The sequence below is a fragment of the Rhinatrema bivittatum genome, chromosome 3 (assembly GCF_901001135.1).
Source record: "Rhinatrema bivittatum chromosome 3, aRhiBiv1.1, whole genome shotgun sequence".
Lineage (NCBI taxonomy): Eukaryota > Metazoa > Chordata > Amphibia > Gymnophiona > Rhinatrematidae > Rhinatrema > Rhinatrema bivittatum.
Genome location: NC_042617.1, coordinates 40549385 through 40565643, shown reverse-complemented (window position 1 = coordinate 40565643; position 16259 = coordinate 40549385). Strand labels below are relative to the sequence as shown.

Here is a 16259-nt window from a genome sequence, read left to right as displayed (position 1 = left end):
AATCTGATATGCTCTCAGAGCATTTCAGGATCGCCTTTCCAGTCAGGTCATCCTGTATCAGACAGACAACCAGGTGGCCATGTGGTACATCAACAAGCAGGGAGGGACGGGCTCCTTCTTACTGTGTCAGGAAGCTGCGCAGATATGGTCGGAGGCCCTCTCCCACTCGATGTACCTCAGAGCCACCTATTTGCCGGGAATGGCCAATGTGTTGGCGGACAACCTAAGTCACGCTTTCCATCCACACGAGTGGTCCCTCAACCCCTCAGTAACGGATACCATATTCCAACGTTGGGGTCATCCTCGCATAGACCTCTTTGCGTCACCTCAAAACCGCAAGGTAGAGAACTTTTGCTCTCTCACTCGCAGCCAACACTCAACCAAGAGATGCGTTTTCCCTCTCATGGGTAACCGGTCTCCTATATGCATTCCCTCCACTTCCACTTCTCTCGAAGACTCTCGTGAAGTTACGTCTGGACTACACATGTCCCGCCCATGTTTTGCCCAGACCACGCCCATGCCATGATAGCACCTCACTGGCCTCGCCAAGTATGGTATCCAATACTTCAGGATCTCTCCATTCGCAGGCACATTCCCTTGGTAATGGACCCGCTTCTGATCACTCAGAACGGCAGGTGCCTACGCCACCCCAATCTTCAAGCTTTGTCCCTGATGGCCTGGATGTTGAAAGGTTAATTCTTCAGCCACTTAACCTTTCGGAGCCAGTTTCCCGTGTCCTGATTGCTTCACATTAGCCTTCCACGAGAAAGTCTTACCTATACAAATGGAACAGGTTTAAGTCATGGTGTTCTTCTCAATCCCTTGATCCCTTTACCTGTTCCACCACGAAGTTTCTAGACTATCTCTGGCACTTGTTAGAATCAGGTCTAAAAACTTCCTCCATCAGAATGCATATCAGTGCGGTGGCCACCTTCCATAAAGGTGTCTGGGATGTTCCTATTTCAGTACAACCCCTTGTAACCCGCTTTCTGAAAGGCTTGCTTCACCTCAAGCCTCCACTACGCCCTCTGGCCCCTTCTTGGGACCTCAATCTGGTTTTGGGTCGGCTCATGAAACCACCATTCGAGCCTCTCCAATCCTGTGATCTTTGCTATCTCACATGGAGAGTGATTTTTCTTTTGGCAATCACATCTGCTCGCAGAGTTAGTGAGTTACAGGCCCTAGTTACCTATCTGCCTTACACTAAACTTCTGCAGGACCGGTCGGTACTCCACACTCACCCTAAGTTCTTACTTAAGGTAGTATCGGAGTTTCACATTAATCAATCCATTATACTACCTACCTTCTTTCCCAGGCCTCACTCCAATCCAGGAGAACAGGCTCTGCATACCCTTGACTGCAAACGGGCTCTAGCCTTCTTTCTAGACCGAACAGCTGCCCACAGGAAAAGCACTCAATTGTTTGTCTCTTTCCATTCCATCAAATTGGGGCAGCCTGTGGGTAAGTAGACTTTCTCCTTCTGGTTAGCGGACTGCATATCCTTTTGCTATCAGCAAGCAGGCATTCCCCTTCAAGACCGTGTTAAAGCACACACTGTGAGGGCCATGGCAACTTCAGTAGCGCACCTACGTTTGGTGCCGCTTTCTGACATTTGCAGGGCTGCTACCTGGAGTTCTCGCCATACCTTTACAGCCCATTATTGTTTAGACAAGGCCGGAAGACAAGATTCCATCTTCGGCTAGTCTGTCTTGGAAACCTTTTTACAACTTGATGTACCAACACCCTTCCGCCTGCCCGTTAGAGTTCAGGATGCCCTCTACCAAATTCCACCCCAGTCCTTGTGCCTATTGCACGCCATTGGGTACATTTAGTGCATTTCTCAGACATCCTCAGCTCGGTACTCACCCATATATGAGGACTACCATGCTACTTGTCCTGTGAGAAAGCAAATGTTGCTTACCTGTAACAGGTGTTCTCACAGGACAGCAGGATGTTAGTCCTCACGAAATCCGCCCGCCGCCCCGCAGTGTTGGGTTCGTTACGTTTTCTTATTTTATTTTTTGGCACTTCCTGTAGCTTTAAACAAGACTGAAGGGGGACCCCTGCTGGATGCAGGGTCAGTGCATTGCTGGGCATGCCCAGTAGGTGCCAGTCAAAATTCTAGAAACTTTGACAAAAGTGTTCCGTGATTGGGCTCCATCCTGATGATGTCACCCATATGTGAGGGCTAACATCCTGCTGTCCTGTGAGAACACCTGTTACAGGTAAGCAACATTTTGCTTCATCTGCACAGAAGGTATTGTTGTTAAAAGAAAATAATTTAATTCCTCGAGTACCAGGACACCACCACTGTCTGCTAGCAATAACCCACCAAAGGTAGAATGGAAAAACTGTTAGACTGTGCCATTACCCTTCACTGAATTTAAAAAGATTTATATAGCAGATTTGTTTTCTGTCTGTAAAGGGGCTATTTAGCTCATCAGAGTTTTGGGGGGGTTTTTGTTTTATTTTTTTTTTAATTGTTTCCTGCCTTTGCATTTCTGGATGGGGGAGAATAGTGCAGATGAATGGGAGTAAGCAGCTGTGCCATGCTGCAGTACTCACTGATCAATTGGACCTCCTTTTCTTGTTTGTTCTTGGATCCTGTTCACAGTTATTCAGATGCTTTCTGGTACAAAGAGTTTGTTAAAGGAGGAGAAGTTTGTGCACAGTTATCCTTATGACTGGAGGACTAAGAAGCCCGTGATCATACGTGCTAGCAAACAGTGGTTTGTAAATACAGCAAATATCAAAGCAGGAGCTCAGGTAAATGTTTTGTGTTTTTCCTTTTCCTGTTAGTTTTGGATATGATGTGGCCACATGTAATGGCTTATGGACTCTTGTGGGGTTTCCCTAATTGTCAATAGAGAAAATATATCAGGTTTCGAGCCTCTGCTAATGTAAAGCATGGTCTCTTTCAGGGTTCCAAGCTTGGCTCTATTGAAAATAGCAACTTAAAAGGTAAAAGTTTTTATATATAGCAGGATCCAGCGTAAAGTGCAGGCTGTCCCTGAGCTTTTAACCATCCAGAGCAGTGAACAAAAGCGCAGAACGTCATACATAAAACATAGAAGCTAACAAAGTCCATAAACTAAACACCAACTCACTCTGAGTGTGGTTTCTTTACATACAAGTCCAGTGACTTCAGACATCTTACGACAAAGCAGAGATTTCAATCCCAAATAAGCATAAGCAGAATCAATTCAAGGTACTTGCCGCCAGGTCCAGTCGAGGCCAGGTTATACACATACTCCGAGTACTCACAACTCCAAGTAATTCTTTTCAACAGAACTCCAGTTATCATGGATCTCTGTAACTGAGAGCCACGACCAGTTTAGCAGCTCCCTTTCTAGTGCCTGGAACCAATTCGGTTCCTCAGGTATGTGTTATCTGACTCTTGCAGCAGACACAGTACCAGATCTCCTCCATTGTATTGGCATACTTTCATTAATTCCCTCCAGTGGTTTAAAGGGCAAAGCATCAGCCTCCCAGCTGGTCAAGCCCATTAAGCAGCCACTAGTGGCCAGGCTTATCCCTATACCGTTTGTACGATTATGGATGTGAATAAGCTGGCTGGCAGCTGAAGAGCTGCAGAGAATGTTTTCTGTTCAGATCTTTTGAGATGAGAGGTGGGAACAGAGGAAAAGGAGGATAAGAGCAAGTGTGAAGCCTTTCTTAGTTCTTCCAGAGGCCTCTGTCAGCTGATTATAGAACAGATCTGTTGGAAGCTTACAAATGTCATCCAGCACATTTCTGTTATTTCCATCGAGCCTTAGGGCCTTAAGAATATTATAGCTATATCCATTTGGAGACAGTAGTGGAGTGGTGATGGTAAGCGTTCATGCATGTTGGGGGAGACATTTCATGAAATTGCATCAAAAGAGCTTTTATTTACAGTAATGTTCTTAATATATTACAGGAAGCATTAAAGAAAGTGAAGTTTATTCCTGCATCAGCAGCCAAAGGAATGCTGGAAATGCTGGACAGACGGACGTATTGGTGCATATCACGGCAAAGGAGTTGGGGTGTTCCCATTCCAGTGTTCTACCATAAGGAAACCGGGGAGCCATTGATGAACAGGTAGAACTGCATGCAAAAATTACAAACTAGTGTAAACATTGTGGATGTTCTGAAAACCGGTCCTGTTTGTGGCCCTCAGTTAAAAAAACACAGATTTTTTTTTTTTTTTTTAATGTTGAATTTTCTTCTCATTCTCTGAGGTCTATAATTCTCTGATGGCTATAATTTTTGGACTGTGAAATGAATGCTCATCAGACTGTCCAGAATGGTTGAGTCAAGAAATTTAGGGAGGGGGAGAGTTTTTTTTGTTTGTTTTCAAAACATTTTATTAATGCATTAGAAAATTGCACAACATTTTAAGATAGTACAACTAGATAATGTGACAGCTTTTGTGCAGCAAAGTGCAAATATATAAATCAAGTCAAACAGCAAGCGGAAAACTTACTTCCTACCACACAACTAGGTATATTAATACCCAGTCTCACACAAGGTAGATAATAGAAGAAGAAACTAGGCATAGTACTGCAACTGCAGTAATCAAATGTTCAACCAACTCTCCCTGCTTATTAGTAGGAATATACTCGGACCCAACGTAGAACATGTTCAGTTCTCAATGGACCTATTCAGAGTATTTCTCTCCGATTCCCACTTTGGCACAGAATCCCATGTCAAAAAAATCCTCCCTTAGCTCAGATAATTTTTCCAAAGCATGGGGCTCTCAGACTATGTTAATCCAGGCCTTAAGAGAAGCCTTATCGGAATTATTCCACCTGTGTGTGACTAGATGCAGACACCCCAATCTATGTCCTGAAAGGCATCATGGCGAAGACACTAGAGAAAAATGTTGATGCCAGTATACAGCCTTGTTTTGTGACATTTTGAGACTTGGAAGGAGTGAAAATTCGCCACATCTCTGCACCTTGGGCATCATCCCTTCATGAAAAGATCTGGTAATAGAAACAAACCTTTCTGGGCACCCAAGTTTCTGGAGGGTTTTCCACAGGCCATTGTAGTCGATTGTATCAAAGGCCTTTGTCGAATCTATGAAGATCCTATCTAGCGCTTGGTTTTCCTCTAGGCACTTCTGCATCTGCCTGGCCCAAAACACCATGTTTGTGATTCCTTTGCTAGATCTGAAACCACAATGTGATTTTTGGGAAGATACAGTCCACAAGTTGCTTCATTATTTTATTCAAAATTAGTCTTGACAGTAGAGAAATCTCACAGTGGTTATCACAGATTCTGTTGCCCTTCCTCTTGTACAGGTGAATAGCTGATGCATCTGTGACGGGATGTATAGGGATAAAAAATTCATTTTCGTTTTTGAGAGGTTTTTTTCCCCACAAATTTTGTTTCATGGAAGGCCTCCTATCCTGTTCCCACCACCCATCCCTTCCACCCTGAAAAATGCTGGGGCCAGGATCCCTCTGGCCCCCACTTACCTGATAAGGCCTAGGCCAAGCTGAAGCCTTCCACTTGGAAGTCGTTGCATACTTTTGCTTGGCATTACCGTCTTGACATAGCGGCACCAGTGCTTGGTTCTTTTGGCAGACAGGTACTCCAAGCGGGACTTTCGCGGTCCCATCCTAGTTAGGGAAGCTTTGGTACATCCCACTGTCTGGACTGATCCGTGGTACGTACAGGGAAAGGAAAATTGATTCTTACCTGCTAATTTTCATCCCTGTAGTACCACGGATCAGTCCAGACTCCCTCCTGGTATCCTGTTCTTGTCCGCTCATTTTCTTCTTTCTTTTCAGCTGTGGAGAATGCCTTTTCCTTACAGAACTATTATATATGAAGGATCTTAAGGAACCGGACATTTATACCTTTTAGACAAGAGCTGGTTTTTTGCACTCTTTCTAGTTTTTGCATTGTGTTATCCTTTTTGGATCACTTACTTGCTTGACCTTCATCGGGTTCATTTCTCAGTTTGGTTATCTGCTTTGTTAATGTTTATACTGAGGGGTGCAGGGTGAGCACACTCCTTATATGGGATGCCCTTTCAATTTTTCTCTGGCTCCATCTGCTGGACAGGAGGCTCAACCCACTGTCTGGACTGATCCATGGTACTACAGGAACGAAAATTAGCAGGTAAGAACCAATTTTCCTGTAGGTTGCCACAACATCGGCTTCTTTTTTTTAATTAACACTTTTTATTGAACATTATACAACAATGATGAACAAACATATGCACATAACACGGTAAATAGCACAGCTTTTCCCACGCGGACATAAACAGTGAATCTGATAAAATATTAATGAATAAAACAGAGCATGTAACCCATTACCCTAGTCTGACCCGTGGTTTTATTAAATGGATGCTCATTACCAGAACCACCCGCTTTGTCTCAATCATTTTATATATCCCCTACCCATATCCTCCCATCACCCCCTCCTTCCCCTATGCAGTAATTCCCATCTTCAAATGGATTAATATGTGGGATAATCGATTAGTAAGATACTGTGAACTTCCCCTCTTGCTGTGGGTTCAGTGCCTGCCATTGAATAAAGGGTTGCCACAATTTCTCGAATTTTTTCAGCCATCGGCGACGTATTGCTGTGAGTCTATTTAGATAGTAAACTCTCTGTAGTCTTTGGGTTACTTTTTGTACTGGCGGGAGCTGTGGATCTTTCCAGGAGAAAGCTATTGCACCCTTTGCCGCCATTAATACCTGCTAAACTAAAAAAGGGATTGGGGATCCCGTGTTCATTGGAGGAATTCCCAAAAGCACAGCGGCTGGATCTAGGACCATCCTTGTACCCACCACAGTATCATAAGAAAATGCCATACTGGGTCAGACCAAGGGTCCATCAAGCCCAGCATCCTGTTTCCAACAGTGGCCAATCCTATCAATCAACTGCATTATAGCCTCCTAAAATTTGGTCACCTTTGGGCATTCCCACCACATATGGAAATAGGTTCCATCCAAACCGCATTCCCTCCAGCACTTTTGACTCACAGAGGCAGAAAAATTAGCTATTCTAGTTGGGTGGAGGTGTCATCGATATAAATGTTTATACCCCTGTTCCACAATACTAGCCAATATGGAGCTTTTCTGAATCCTAATGTAGCAGGCTTCCCATTCCCGGTCTTCTGTAGGGCATGAAAGACCTTTTTCCCAGGCACGTATATGTGCCGGGGGCATAGCTGGATCTATAAATAACATATATTTTTGAAATTTCTTTCTTTACAAATCGTGCTTTCTCACAGAACCCTTCAAACAACGTTTTGCCTTTGGACAGATCCACTCTCACCTCTTTTCGAGACATATATTGCCCCAATTGAAGTTAGCATCTGTCTTATCGAAATTGAATTCCTTCACAGCCGCTTCAAACTGTTTAACCTTCAGCCCATCCCAGACTTGTCCCAAACGCAAGCATCCTTTATTCCCCCATCTCCTCTCCCGTGCCCCAGAACACCCTGGGCAAAAACTAAGGTTAAAAAAAAATTGGCGTGCTATAAAAGTAATTCCACATTCCCACTAGTGTATTCTTCCATTTGTCCCAGAGCCGCAAGGTCAAGGCTACCGTGGGAGGAGTTGGACAAGTCACCTTTCGGTTAGGTTTTGGTAACCACACTAAGGGAGCCATTGATTCCACCGTCATTAATGCTTCCTCTAGGCCCACCCATCGTTTTTCTTGGCCACTCAGATGCCAGCTAATAACCGCCCGCAGTTGGGCCCCCAAGTAATATCTCTTGAGACAAGGTACCCCCTTTCCTCTTAGGGAAAAGCCACATGTTTCTACTCACACGTGGTGGGCGTTTTTTCTATATGTAGTGAAACAATTTTCACTGCCATTGGCAGTTTAGTCTCAGATTCCTTTGGGAATCACACAGGACAGCAGGTTCTGCCAGCAAAACCTTCCATCATGGCATTGATGTTGAGTGCGCAGTAGTCTTCTCCTTGCTATTTGTGAAGGAGGTAGAGAGTGGCCTGATTTCAGGAAAGCCTTTAACGAGAAGATTCTACAGTTTCAAGTGGAAGAGATTCTCCATTAGCTGTGAAACCAGCTTGCTGGATTCTTTCTTCTGTGGTTCAATGGACAAGCTTGAGTATTTGTTCTTCTTGTCCTTAGGTCTTAGCATTTCTTCGGTCAAAGTTCATCTCGCTGCCATTATGGTGAATCACCAGCAGATTGAAGGGGCTCCACTCTACCATTTAGTTTCAAAGTTCATTAAAGATCTTTGGCATTCTATGTTGCCAGTCAGTAGACTTCCAGTGCTTTGGGACTTCAATAAAATCTCTGGTCAACTCCCTTGAAATCTCACTTCTAATCTGTCAGGCTGGTGGACTTGAAGCATCTCACCTGGAAAGTATTGTTTCTTGTGGCTGTCATTTTGGTCTGAAGAGTGAGCAAACTACAGGCTCTGGTTTCCTATTCACCATATTTGCAGTTTTTTCACAACAGACTTTTTTTAAGCTCTGGAATTTGTTGCCAGAAGGTATAGTGAAAGCTGTTAGAATAACTGCATTTATAAAAGGTTTGGAGAAGTTCCTGGAGGAAAAGTCCATAAACCATTATGAAGGTGGCATTACAGAAATTCACTGCTGATCCCCTGGGATGAGCAACTTGGTATCTATCTACCCTTTGGGATCCTGCCAGGTACTTGTGACCTGGATTGGCCACTGTTGAAAACAGGATAGTGGGCTTGATGGACCTTTGGGCGAGTTCTTAAGATAAGAACAAACTTTGCCATATTTTTTTTTTTCCGTTTTTACAAACAATGTTTAATCAAAACAGTTTACATAACTGAATGAAATAAGTGTAAACAGAAAGAAATTAAAAAACATAGAATTACAAAAAAGTATAAAATTACAAACAATGATCAATAGAAAAATAAAAACTGTCTAAAAAAAAAAGTTAATTAATATAAAACAAACCAATATATAATAATGTCATGCCATATCATTTGCAAACAAAGGGAAAAATGAAATTGTTATTTAGTGAGTGATTATATGGAATGCAGATTGAAATAAGTGTGTTTTTAAAGATTTTTTGAAATGTTTAGAATTGAATATGGATCTTAGTGAGTCTGGTAGGCGTTCCATAGGATTGGACCGATGACTGAGAATACTCTTTTTCTGGGATATCTAGAAGATTTTTGTCCAGTGATCTTAAGTGCCTAGCAGGTTTATATATTCGAAGAATAGAGCATAAAGTAACAGAATTAGGGGTGTAAATGAGAGAGTGTATAATGGTCAGGATCTTGAATTGTATTCTGTATTTAACTGGTAGCCAGTGTAGAGATTGAAGTATTGGAGTAATATGGTTTTTTTATTGAAGAGTTTGTTAAAATACGTGCTGCTGCATTTTGGATCAATTGGAGTGAGTGAAGTGTATTATCTGGGAGACTTATGTATAGAGAGTTACAGTAATCAAGTCCGGAAAAGATAAGTGATTGAAGAATAGTCCGGAAATCGTGAAAGAAAAGTAAAGTGCGAAGCCGTTTCAGAAGTTGAAGCTTGTAGAATGAATTCCTGGTAATCGTGAATATATATGTTGCTTTAGTGAGAGGTCTGAATTGATAGTTATACCTAAGTTTTTTGCTGATTTGGAAATAGGAATAGTAGATCCATTAAATATGAGTTGGGGTGGGGGACCTATGGATGAATCAGTAATTGATGAGAGATGGACTATTTCTGTTTTTTTAGGATTTAATTTCAATCGATTGTGGGAAAGCCAGATGTCTATAGTTGTAAGATATAGAGATACTAAAGATAATGTATGGGTCCAGGAGGTGTTATATGGTACCATAAACTGTAGGTAACAGATAAATATTAAAAAGAATAGGGGATAGAGAAAGAACCCTGTGGTTCAGAGGAATAACTATTTATATTAACTCGTTGAATACGATCAGAAAGAAGTGAAATAAACCATTGTAATACAGCACCTGAGATACCTATAGATTTAAGAATAGAGATAAGAATTTGATGATCAACAGTATCAAAGGCCGCTGAAATATCTAACTTTGGGTCTCGCCAAAGTTCCTGCCAAAGGTGGTATCTGCATTCCACATTAATCAAACTATGGTGGGTTCCAGGCGGAGTATGCGGCAAGAATGTCATAACATTAGGAGTCCTAAAGTGATTTCCAGTGAGAAGGAAGCCAGCCCTTCCCCTCCCCTCCTCACTTAGGCTCATGAATAGCGTGGATACTTTGTGGCCATTGCTCATGTGCAGCCTTTTCTCACAAAGTCATTTTGCTAGGTGCATTCTTGCTCTGGTGTCATTTTTAGGTTTCTTGGCCCTTTCACTTCGAGCAGACCCTGTGCCCCATCCAAAGACTGAAAGCAAGATTGTGCATGGTGTATGTGTGTGTGTATGTATAAAGAATCTGTAGTTTAGGCTTGGCTGAAACCTCTTATACTGAACTTTTAGTCAGCAAATCCATTTTCTCCTGAAATTTTTCTTTTTTAGTGCAGTTCATGGGATCTTTGAATTGAGCTTAAAGTATGCAGCTTTTGGTGTTTTGAGAGAGGATAAGGAATAATGTGTCAGTTTTCTAGATAAAATTGAAGTGGTTTAGCTTATAGTCATAGCAGAGTTAATTGTAAGAAAAAAAAGCTCCATAGATTGTGGTTAATTCTATGGATCTTACCCTTTCCTCAGGAGGGACAAACTGTTAAGTGTCCTGAAAATATAAGATTCACAACTTATTTTGGTCTTTTTCTGCAGTCATTTACTATGTTATGTGACAGATTGTGGCATCAACATCCTTAGATTTAGTTTTATATAGGGAGTTGAATTTGGGCCAAATATTTTGAAGGCTCTGAGACTACTGCCTTGCAGAAAAAACCAATGACGTATCTAAAATGGTAATTTTAAGAGGTTAAGTATAAATCGATGTCCCCATGCTATGTTTTTGTTGCAAGCCTAAAGTTTTGTTTTTTTAATTTTTGTTCATAGTTTGTGTTTTGCTGCTTTCCCTCCATGTGCCAGTTGTCTCGTCTGCTCATGCCTCTCCTGCATTATTTCTCGTTCCTCCTCGTTTCACTCCTCTTCCCTAGGACAGGATTTAAGTTCATGGCAGGACCCATAGGCAGAGGATTGGGGGTGAGATGGAGTCCCACATAGATCAGAGAGTGGGGGGACTTGAATCTCAGCGTTTGGGCATTTGCAGAGTTTGGCACCCTCTGCACCTGCTTGTATTGCCTGTGCCTAAATCTGGCCCTGCTCTTTCCTCCCACCTGCTGTTCCTCCTGGTCGGTCTGCTGTGTGGTATTAGAGCGCCACCAGGCCAGCAGATGTGTAAATAGTGGTGGCCTCTGATCACTGGCCCAAAGATGAATGTGGCCCCTGGCAGTAAGTTAGGTTGATGGAAGTTCTTCATGCTGAACCTTCTTCAGCTGCTTTTCTGGAGGCCCTCTGATAGTTACCCGAGGATGATTTAAAAAAAAAAATGTTTCGCAGCCAGTTCACTGTCTTCATGAAGGAATTACCTTCATGATCATAAAAACATCATCTCCCTAGGTCAGCAGCTAACCTTTCAGGGGTAAGAATGACTTAACTTAGCAAAAGAGTACATGTTGAGAGGAGAGACTGTAAGGAAAATAGTGGAATTGGATTGAAATGACAGCCAACACTGGGCCTCAACTTTTACAGTCCGGGGTACTGATACAGAGACGTTAGGGAAAAAGTACAGGACTGCTTCTGAGGCTAAGTAGCAAAGCACGTTCTCACAGGACAAGCAGGATGGTAGTACTCACATATGTGTAACATCACAGGATGGAGCCAATCACGGAACACTTTTGTCAAAGTTTCTAGAACTTTGACTGGCACCTACTGGGCATGCCCAGCAATGCACTGACCCTGCATCCAGCAGGGGTCCCCCTTCAGTCTCTTTTTTTTCCACGCAGCAGTAGCCACGTGGATTAAGGAGCTCTCTTGAGATTCCTGACAGGAATTTTCCTCACGGAATTTCTTCAAAAATTTTCAAAACATTCTACGCCATAGGGGTCCCCCTATCAATATCTGTACTCCGCGGTCGAAAGGTAAGGTTTTACCCTTGTTGCGTTCGATTCCCGTCGAGTTTTCCCTTTGGGGCCTACCGGCCATCGACCGCACCGCGGCTAAATTTATGTCGAAGCCATGGCGTCGGGTTTTCATCGGTGCCCCGATTGTCCTTGGACAATGTCCATCACAGACCCGCATAGAGTTTGTGTATTGTGTTTGGGGTCCGACCATGATACCCTAACTTGCACCAAATGTGCCCAAATGATGCCGAAGGGCCGAAAAGCCTGTTTGGAGAAGATGGAGTTTCTTTTTCATTCAAACCTCCCGACTCCATTGACCGCTTCGACTTCTTCTGAGCCGGTGCCATCGATCTCTCGCCATCAGCGGGTCACCAGTGCGGATCGACCGGCATCGACTACTCCGAAGGTGTTGACGTCTTCCTCATCTCAGGAGAAGGACCGAGGAGAACATCGTGAAAAGCATCGACACTGGCATCGGAAGGCTCAGTCCACCGAACCAGGCAAGACATCGGCGTCGATAGAGCCACCGACGAAGAAATCCCATCCAGAGAAGGCCCCATCCTCCTCTGTGACCGGTCACTGAGGCATTCCCCACCTTCATCGGTGCAGGGGGTCGTAATTCCACTTTCACTGGTGGACCCTCCGGCTACGCCAGTGCTGCCTCCTACTCCTGTGCTAGGGTTCCCTGCCCCAGGCTTCCGTGAGGAATTGGATCGGATGATCCAAGAGGCCATCGGTAAAGCGCTGCAGGGCTTCCAGCCTCCATCGATGTCGATACTGGTGCCCGAGCCGGTCACCGATCCAATTCCCATGGCGCTCGCACCGCTACTGGGAAGATTGGATGAGTTGCTCGGTGCCCTTCCATCAATGGAACCGAAAACACCGGTATGTCCTCTTCCTTCGATGCTGATACATCTGTCATCAGAAGACGAAGAAACACCGTTACCCATACCGCCATCTGGAATTCTGCAACCGACTCATACATCGATGTCGCCGGTTCCATCGGTTCCTCCATCGATGCAGTCGGTGCCACCTCCGATATCATCGATACCTAGGCCTGGTCCTTCGGGATTAATGCCCTTTCGAAGATCCTCAGGGAGCTGGTGATCAACCTTATGATCCTTGGACTGATGATTCTTCCCAGGAAACAGATGATCTACCTTCAGAGCCCTCTCCTCCTGAAGAGAGAAGGCGTTCTCCTCCAGAGGATCTGTCCTTTATTAACTTCATCAAAGAAATGTCTGAAACAGACCCATTTCAGCTTCAGACAGAAGAAGATTCAAGACACAAGATGCTGGAAGTGCTCCAGTTTCTTGATGTTCCTAAGGAAATCATGTCAATTCCCATTCATGAAATCCTAATTGGCCTGCTGAAGAGGAATTGGGAGCATCCAGGTTCAGTTCCACCTGTCAACCGTAAGACAGATGCCACTTATCTTGTGCAGTCAGCTCCTGGGTTTCAAAAATTACAACTGGATCATCACTCTGTGGTTGTGGAATCGGCCCAGAAAAAGGCACGATGTTCCAAACCTCATTCCTCCATACCTCCAGGGAAGGAACAAAAATCCCTAGATGCTTTTGGCAGATGGGTTTTTCAGGGCTCAATGCTTATATCTCACATTGCTTCCTACCAGTTGTACATGACCCAGTATAACAAAAACCTGTTTAAAAAGATACAGGATTTCTCTGAATCTTTACCTGACCAGTTCCAGGATGACCTTAATGCTCTTGGTCAGAAAGGCCTGGATGCTGGTAGGCCTTTGGTCTGCGCTGCGTACGACATATTTGACACTGCCTCTAGAGTGTCCGCAGCGGGGATTAGTGCACGAAGGTGGGCCTGGTTGAAATCTTCTGACCTCAGACCAGAGCTACAGGACAGGTTGGCTGACCTGCCATGTGCTGGAGATAATCTCTTCAGAGATAAAATTCAGGAGACTGGCGCAGCTCAAGGACCACCATGAAACGCTGCGTCAACTTTCTTCAGTGCCTGCTGAGTTCTCATCCACCTCCAAGAGGACATTCAGACGAGACTCTAAACGACCAGTCTACAAACTAAGAAGGTATTATCCTCCGGCTTCCCGAGGTCGACCTTCCAAGCCTCATCAGAAGGGCCAGTCCAGGCAGACCCGGCCTCAGAAGACCTAACCTGCTCCTCAGTCAGGACCAGCGACAGGGTTTTGACTCCTTCCTAGAGAGCATAGGCCAACCTCCTCTTCCATATGTACCCATCGGTAGTCATTTGTGCCACTTAACCAGCACTTGGCACACAGTCACCACCGATCAATGGGTACTTGCGGTAGTCACTCAGGGTTACCACCTCAACTTCCTGACTGTACCGGCAGACTCCCCACCTCGGCTGACGTGGGAATTGTCCGACCACTCTCTCCTTCTGGAACAGGAGGTGTCAACCCTCCTCCAGTCACGGGCAATAGAACCAGTGCCCCTCTCTCAACAGGGGCAGGGGTTCTATTCCCGGTATTTCCTCATCCCAAAAAAGTCAGGGCGGGTTTCGTCCAATTCTGGACCTTCGAGCCCTAAACAAGTATCTACAAAGAGAGAAGTTCAAGATGGTAACCTTGGATTCGCTACTTCCTCTTCTACAAAAAGGAGATTGGCTATGCTCTGTAGATCTCCGGGACGCATACACACACACATCAATTATTCCATCTCATCGCAAATTCCTGCGATTCTTGGTCGGCCCTCGTCACTTTCAGTACCGTGTACTACCATTCGGCCTAGCGTCTGCTCCACGAGTATTCACCAAGTGCCTCGTAGTAGCCGCAGCCTTTCTCAGGAGTCAGGATGTCCATGTCTACCCTTATCTCGACAATTGGTTGATAAGGGCTCCGACTCAATCTGCCGTATTAGCGTCCTTGCGTCTCATTCTCCGTACCCTGATCTCCCTAGAGTTTCTAATCAACTATCCCAAATCCAAGATAGTTCAATCCCAAACCTTATCCTTTATAGGGGCAGACCTAAACACCATACAGGCGAAAGCCTTCCTCCCTCAGGACCGGGCTTTCACCCTGGCCTCTCTGGCACATCAATTACAGACTCGAGTATCCTCAACTGCTCGTCACTTCCTCATACTGCTGGGTCACATGGCGTCCGCGGTGCATGTCACTCCGATGGCCCACCTAGCCATGAGAATTATGCAGTGGACCTTAAAATCCCAGTAGGTTCAGGCTTGTCAACCAACGTCCAGCATTGTTCACATTACCACACAGCTCAGACTATCGCTGGCCTGGTGGATGCAACACTCCTATTTAATTCAAGGCCTTCCATTTCAGGCTATAGATCCTCAAATCACCTTGACAACAGACTCCTCCAACCTAGGGTGGGGTGCTCATGTTGGCGACCTACAGACTCGGGGAAACCTGGTCTCCAGAGGAAGCCAAACGCCAGACATTGGAGCTTCGGGCAATCAGATATGCCTTCAGGGCTTTTCAGGATTGCCTTTCAAACAAAGCCATCCTGATTCAAACCGACAATCAGGTGGCAATGTGATACATCAACAAGCAAGGGGGAACAGGCTCCTACCTCCTGTCAGGTCGATACAGTTATGCCGCGTTGGAGCGCGGCAGTGCCAGGCGCACCCTCGTTCCCCGCACGCACAGTTCTCTTCACCTACTGCTCGATACTCTCTTCAAATTGCATGCAAATGCATGCTGCGTCTGCGAAGCGTTAGGCGAAGGTTAGGCCCGCGCAACCCATTTTACTGTATAGAGCGTCTATACAGTATCCTGGGTGCGCGGGCCTAACGCTTCACGGCCATGCTGGTATCTGTCATTTCAAATGACATTTGAAATGACAGGTACCAGGAAGTGGACAGTTCTCTGATGCTCGGCAAACTTTCCCCCAGCCCCCGCTCACCTGCCCTGGCCGCATCCGGTCTCCGGTGTAGTCCCAGTCCTGTCCCCTCCCCCCGAAGCAAAAAAAAAAAAAACCGAAAAAGTAGCAAGAGAGCGAGGGGAGAGACGGGCAATCCTAGGCTCGGGCCTGCTAGTCCCTTCTCCTCTCCTCCCGAAGCAGGGCGCGAAAAGCAGCCTTGCTCCGGGAGGAGGGGGGGGGCAGTTTAAAGCAACGAAGCGACTTACTTTTGCAGCCCCCCCCCCTCTGGACATCGGCGACGACCGTGGCTCCAGCCTCCAGCTGTCAGACAGACGCATTGCACGTGGGAAAGCGGCCCCTATGCGTGCAATTGGCTGCTCAAGACGTGACGTCACGACGTTTGGCGTCACGGCATGTGACGTCACGTCTTGAGC

At 45.2% G+C, this 16259-nt stretch overlaps 1 protein-coding gene across 1 annotated transcript in view; it reads left to right on the top strand.

Annotated features, from left to right (window-relative positions):
* The window catches only part of IARS2 (isoleucyl-tRNA synthetase 2, mitochondrial), a 165046-nt gene that overhangs the window by 64460 nt on the left and 84327 nt on the right, over nt 1-16259 (top strand). Inside the window, 2 exon segments of the mRNA XM_029593171.1 lie at nt 2615-2766; nt 3920-4080. Coding sequence (XP_029449031.1) covers nt 2615-2766; nt 3920-4080 — 313 coding nt within the window.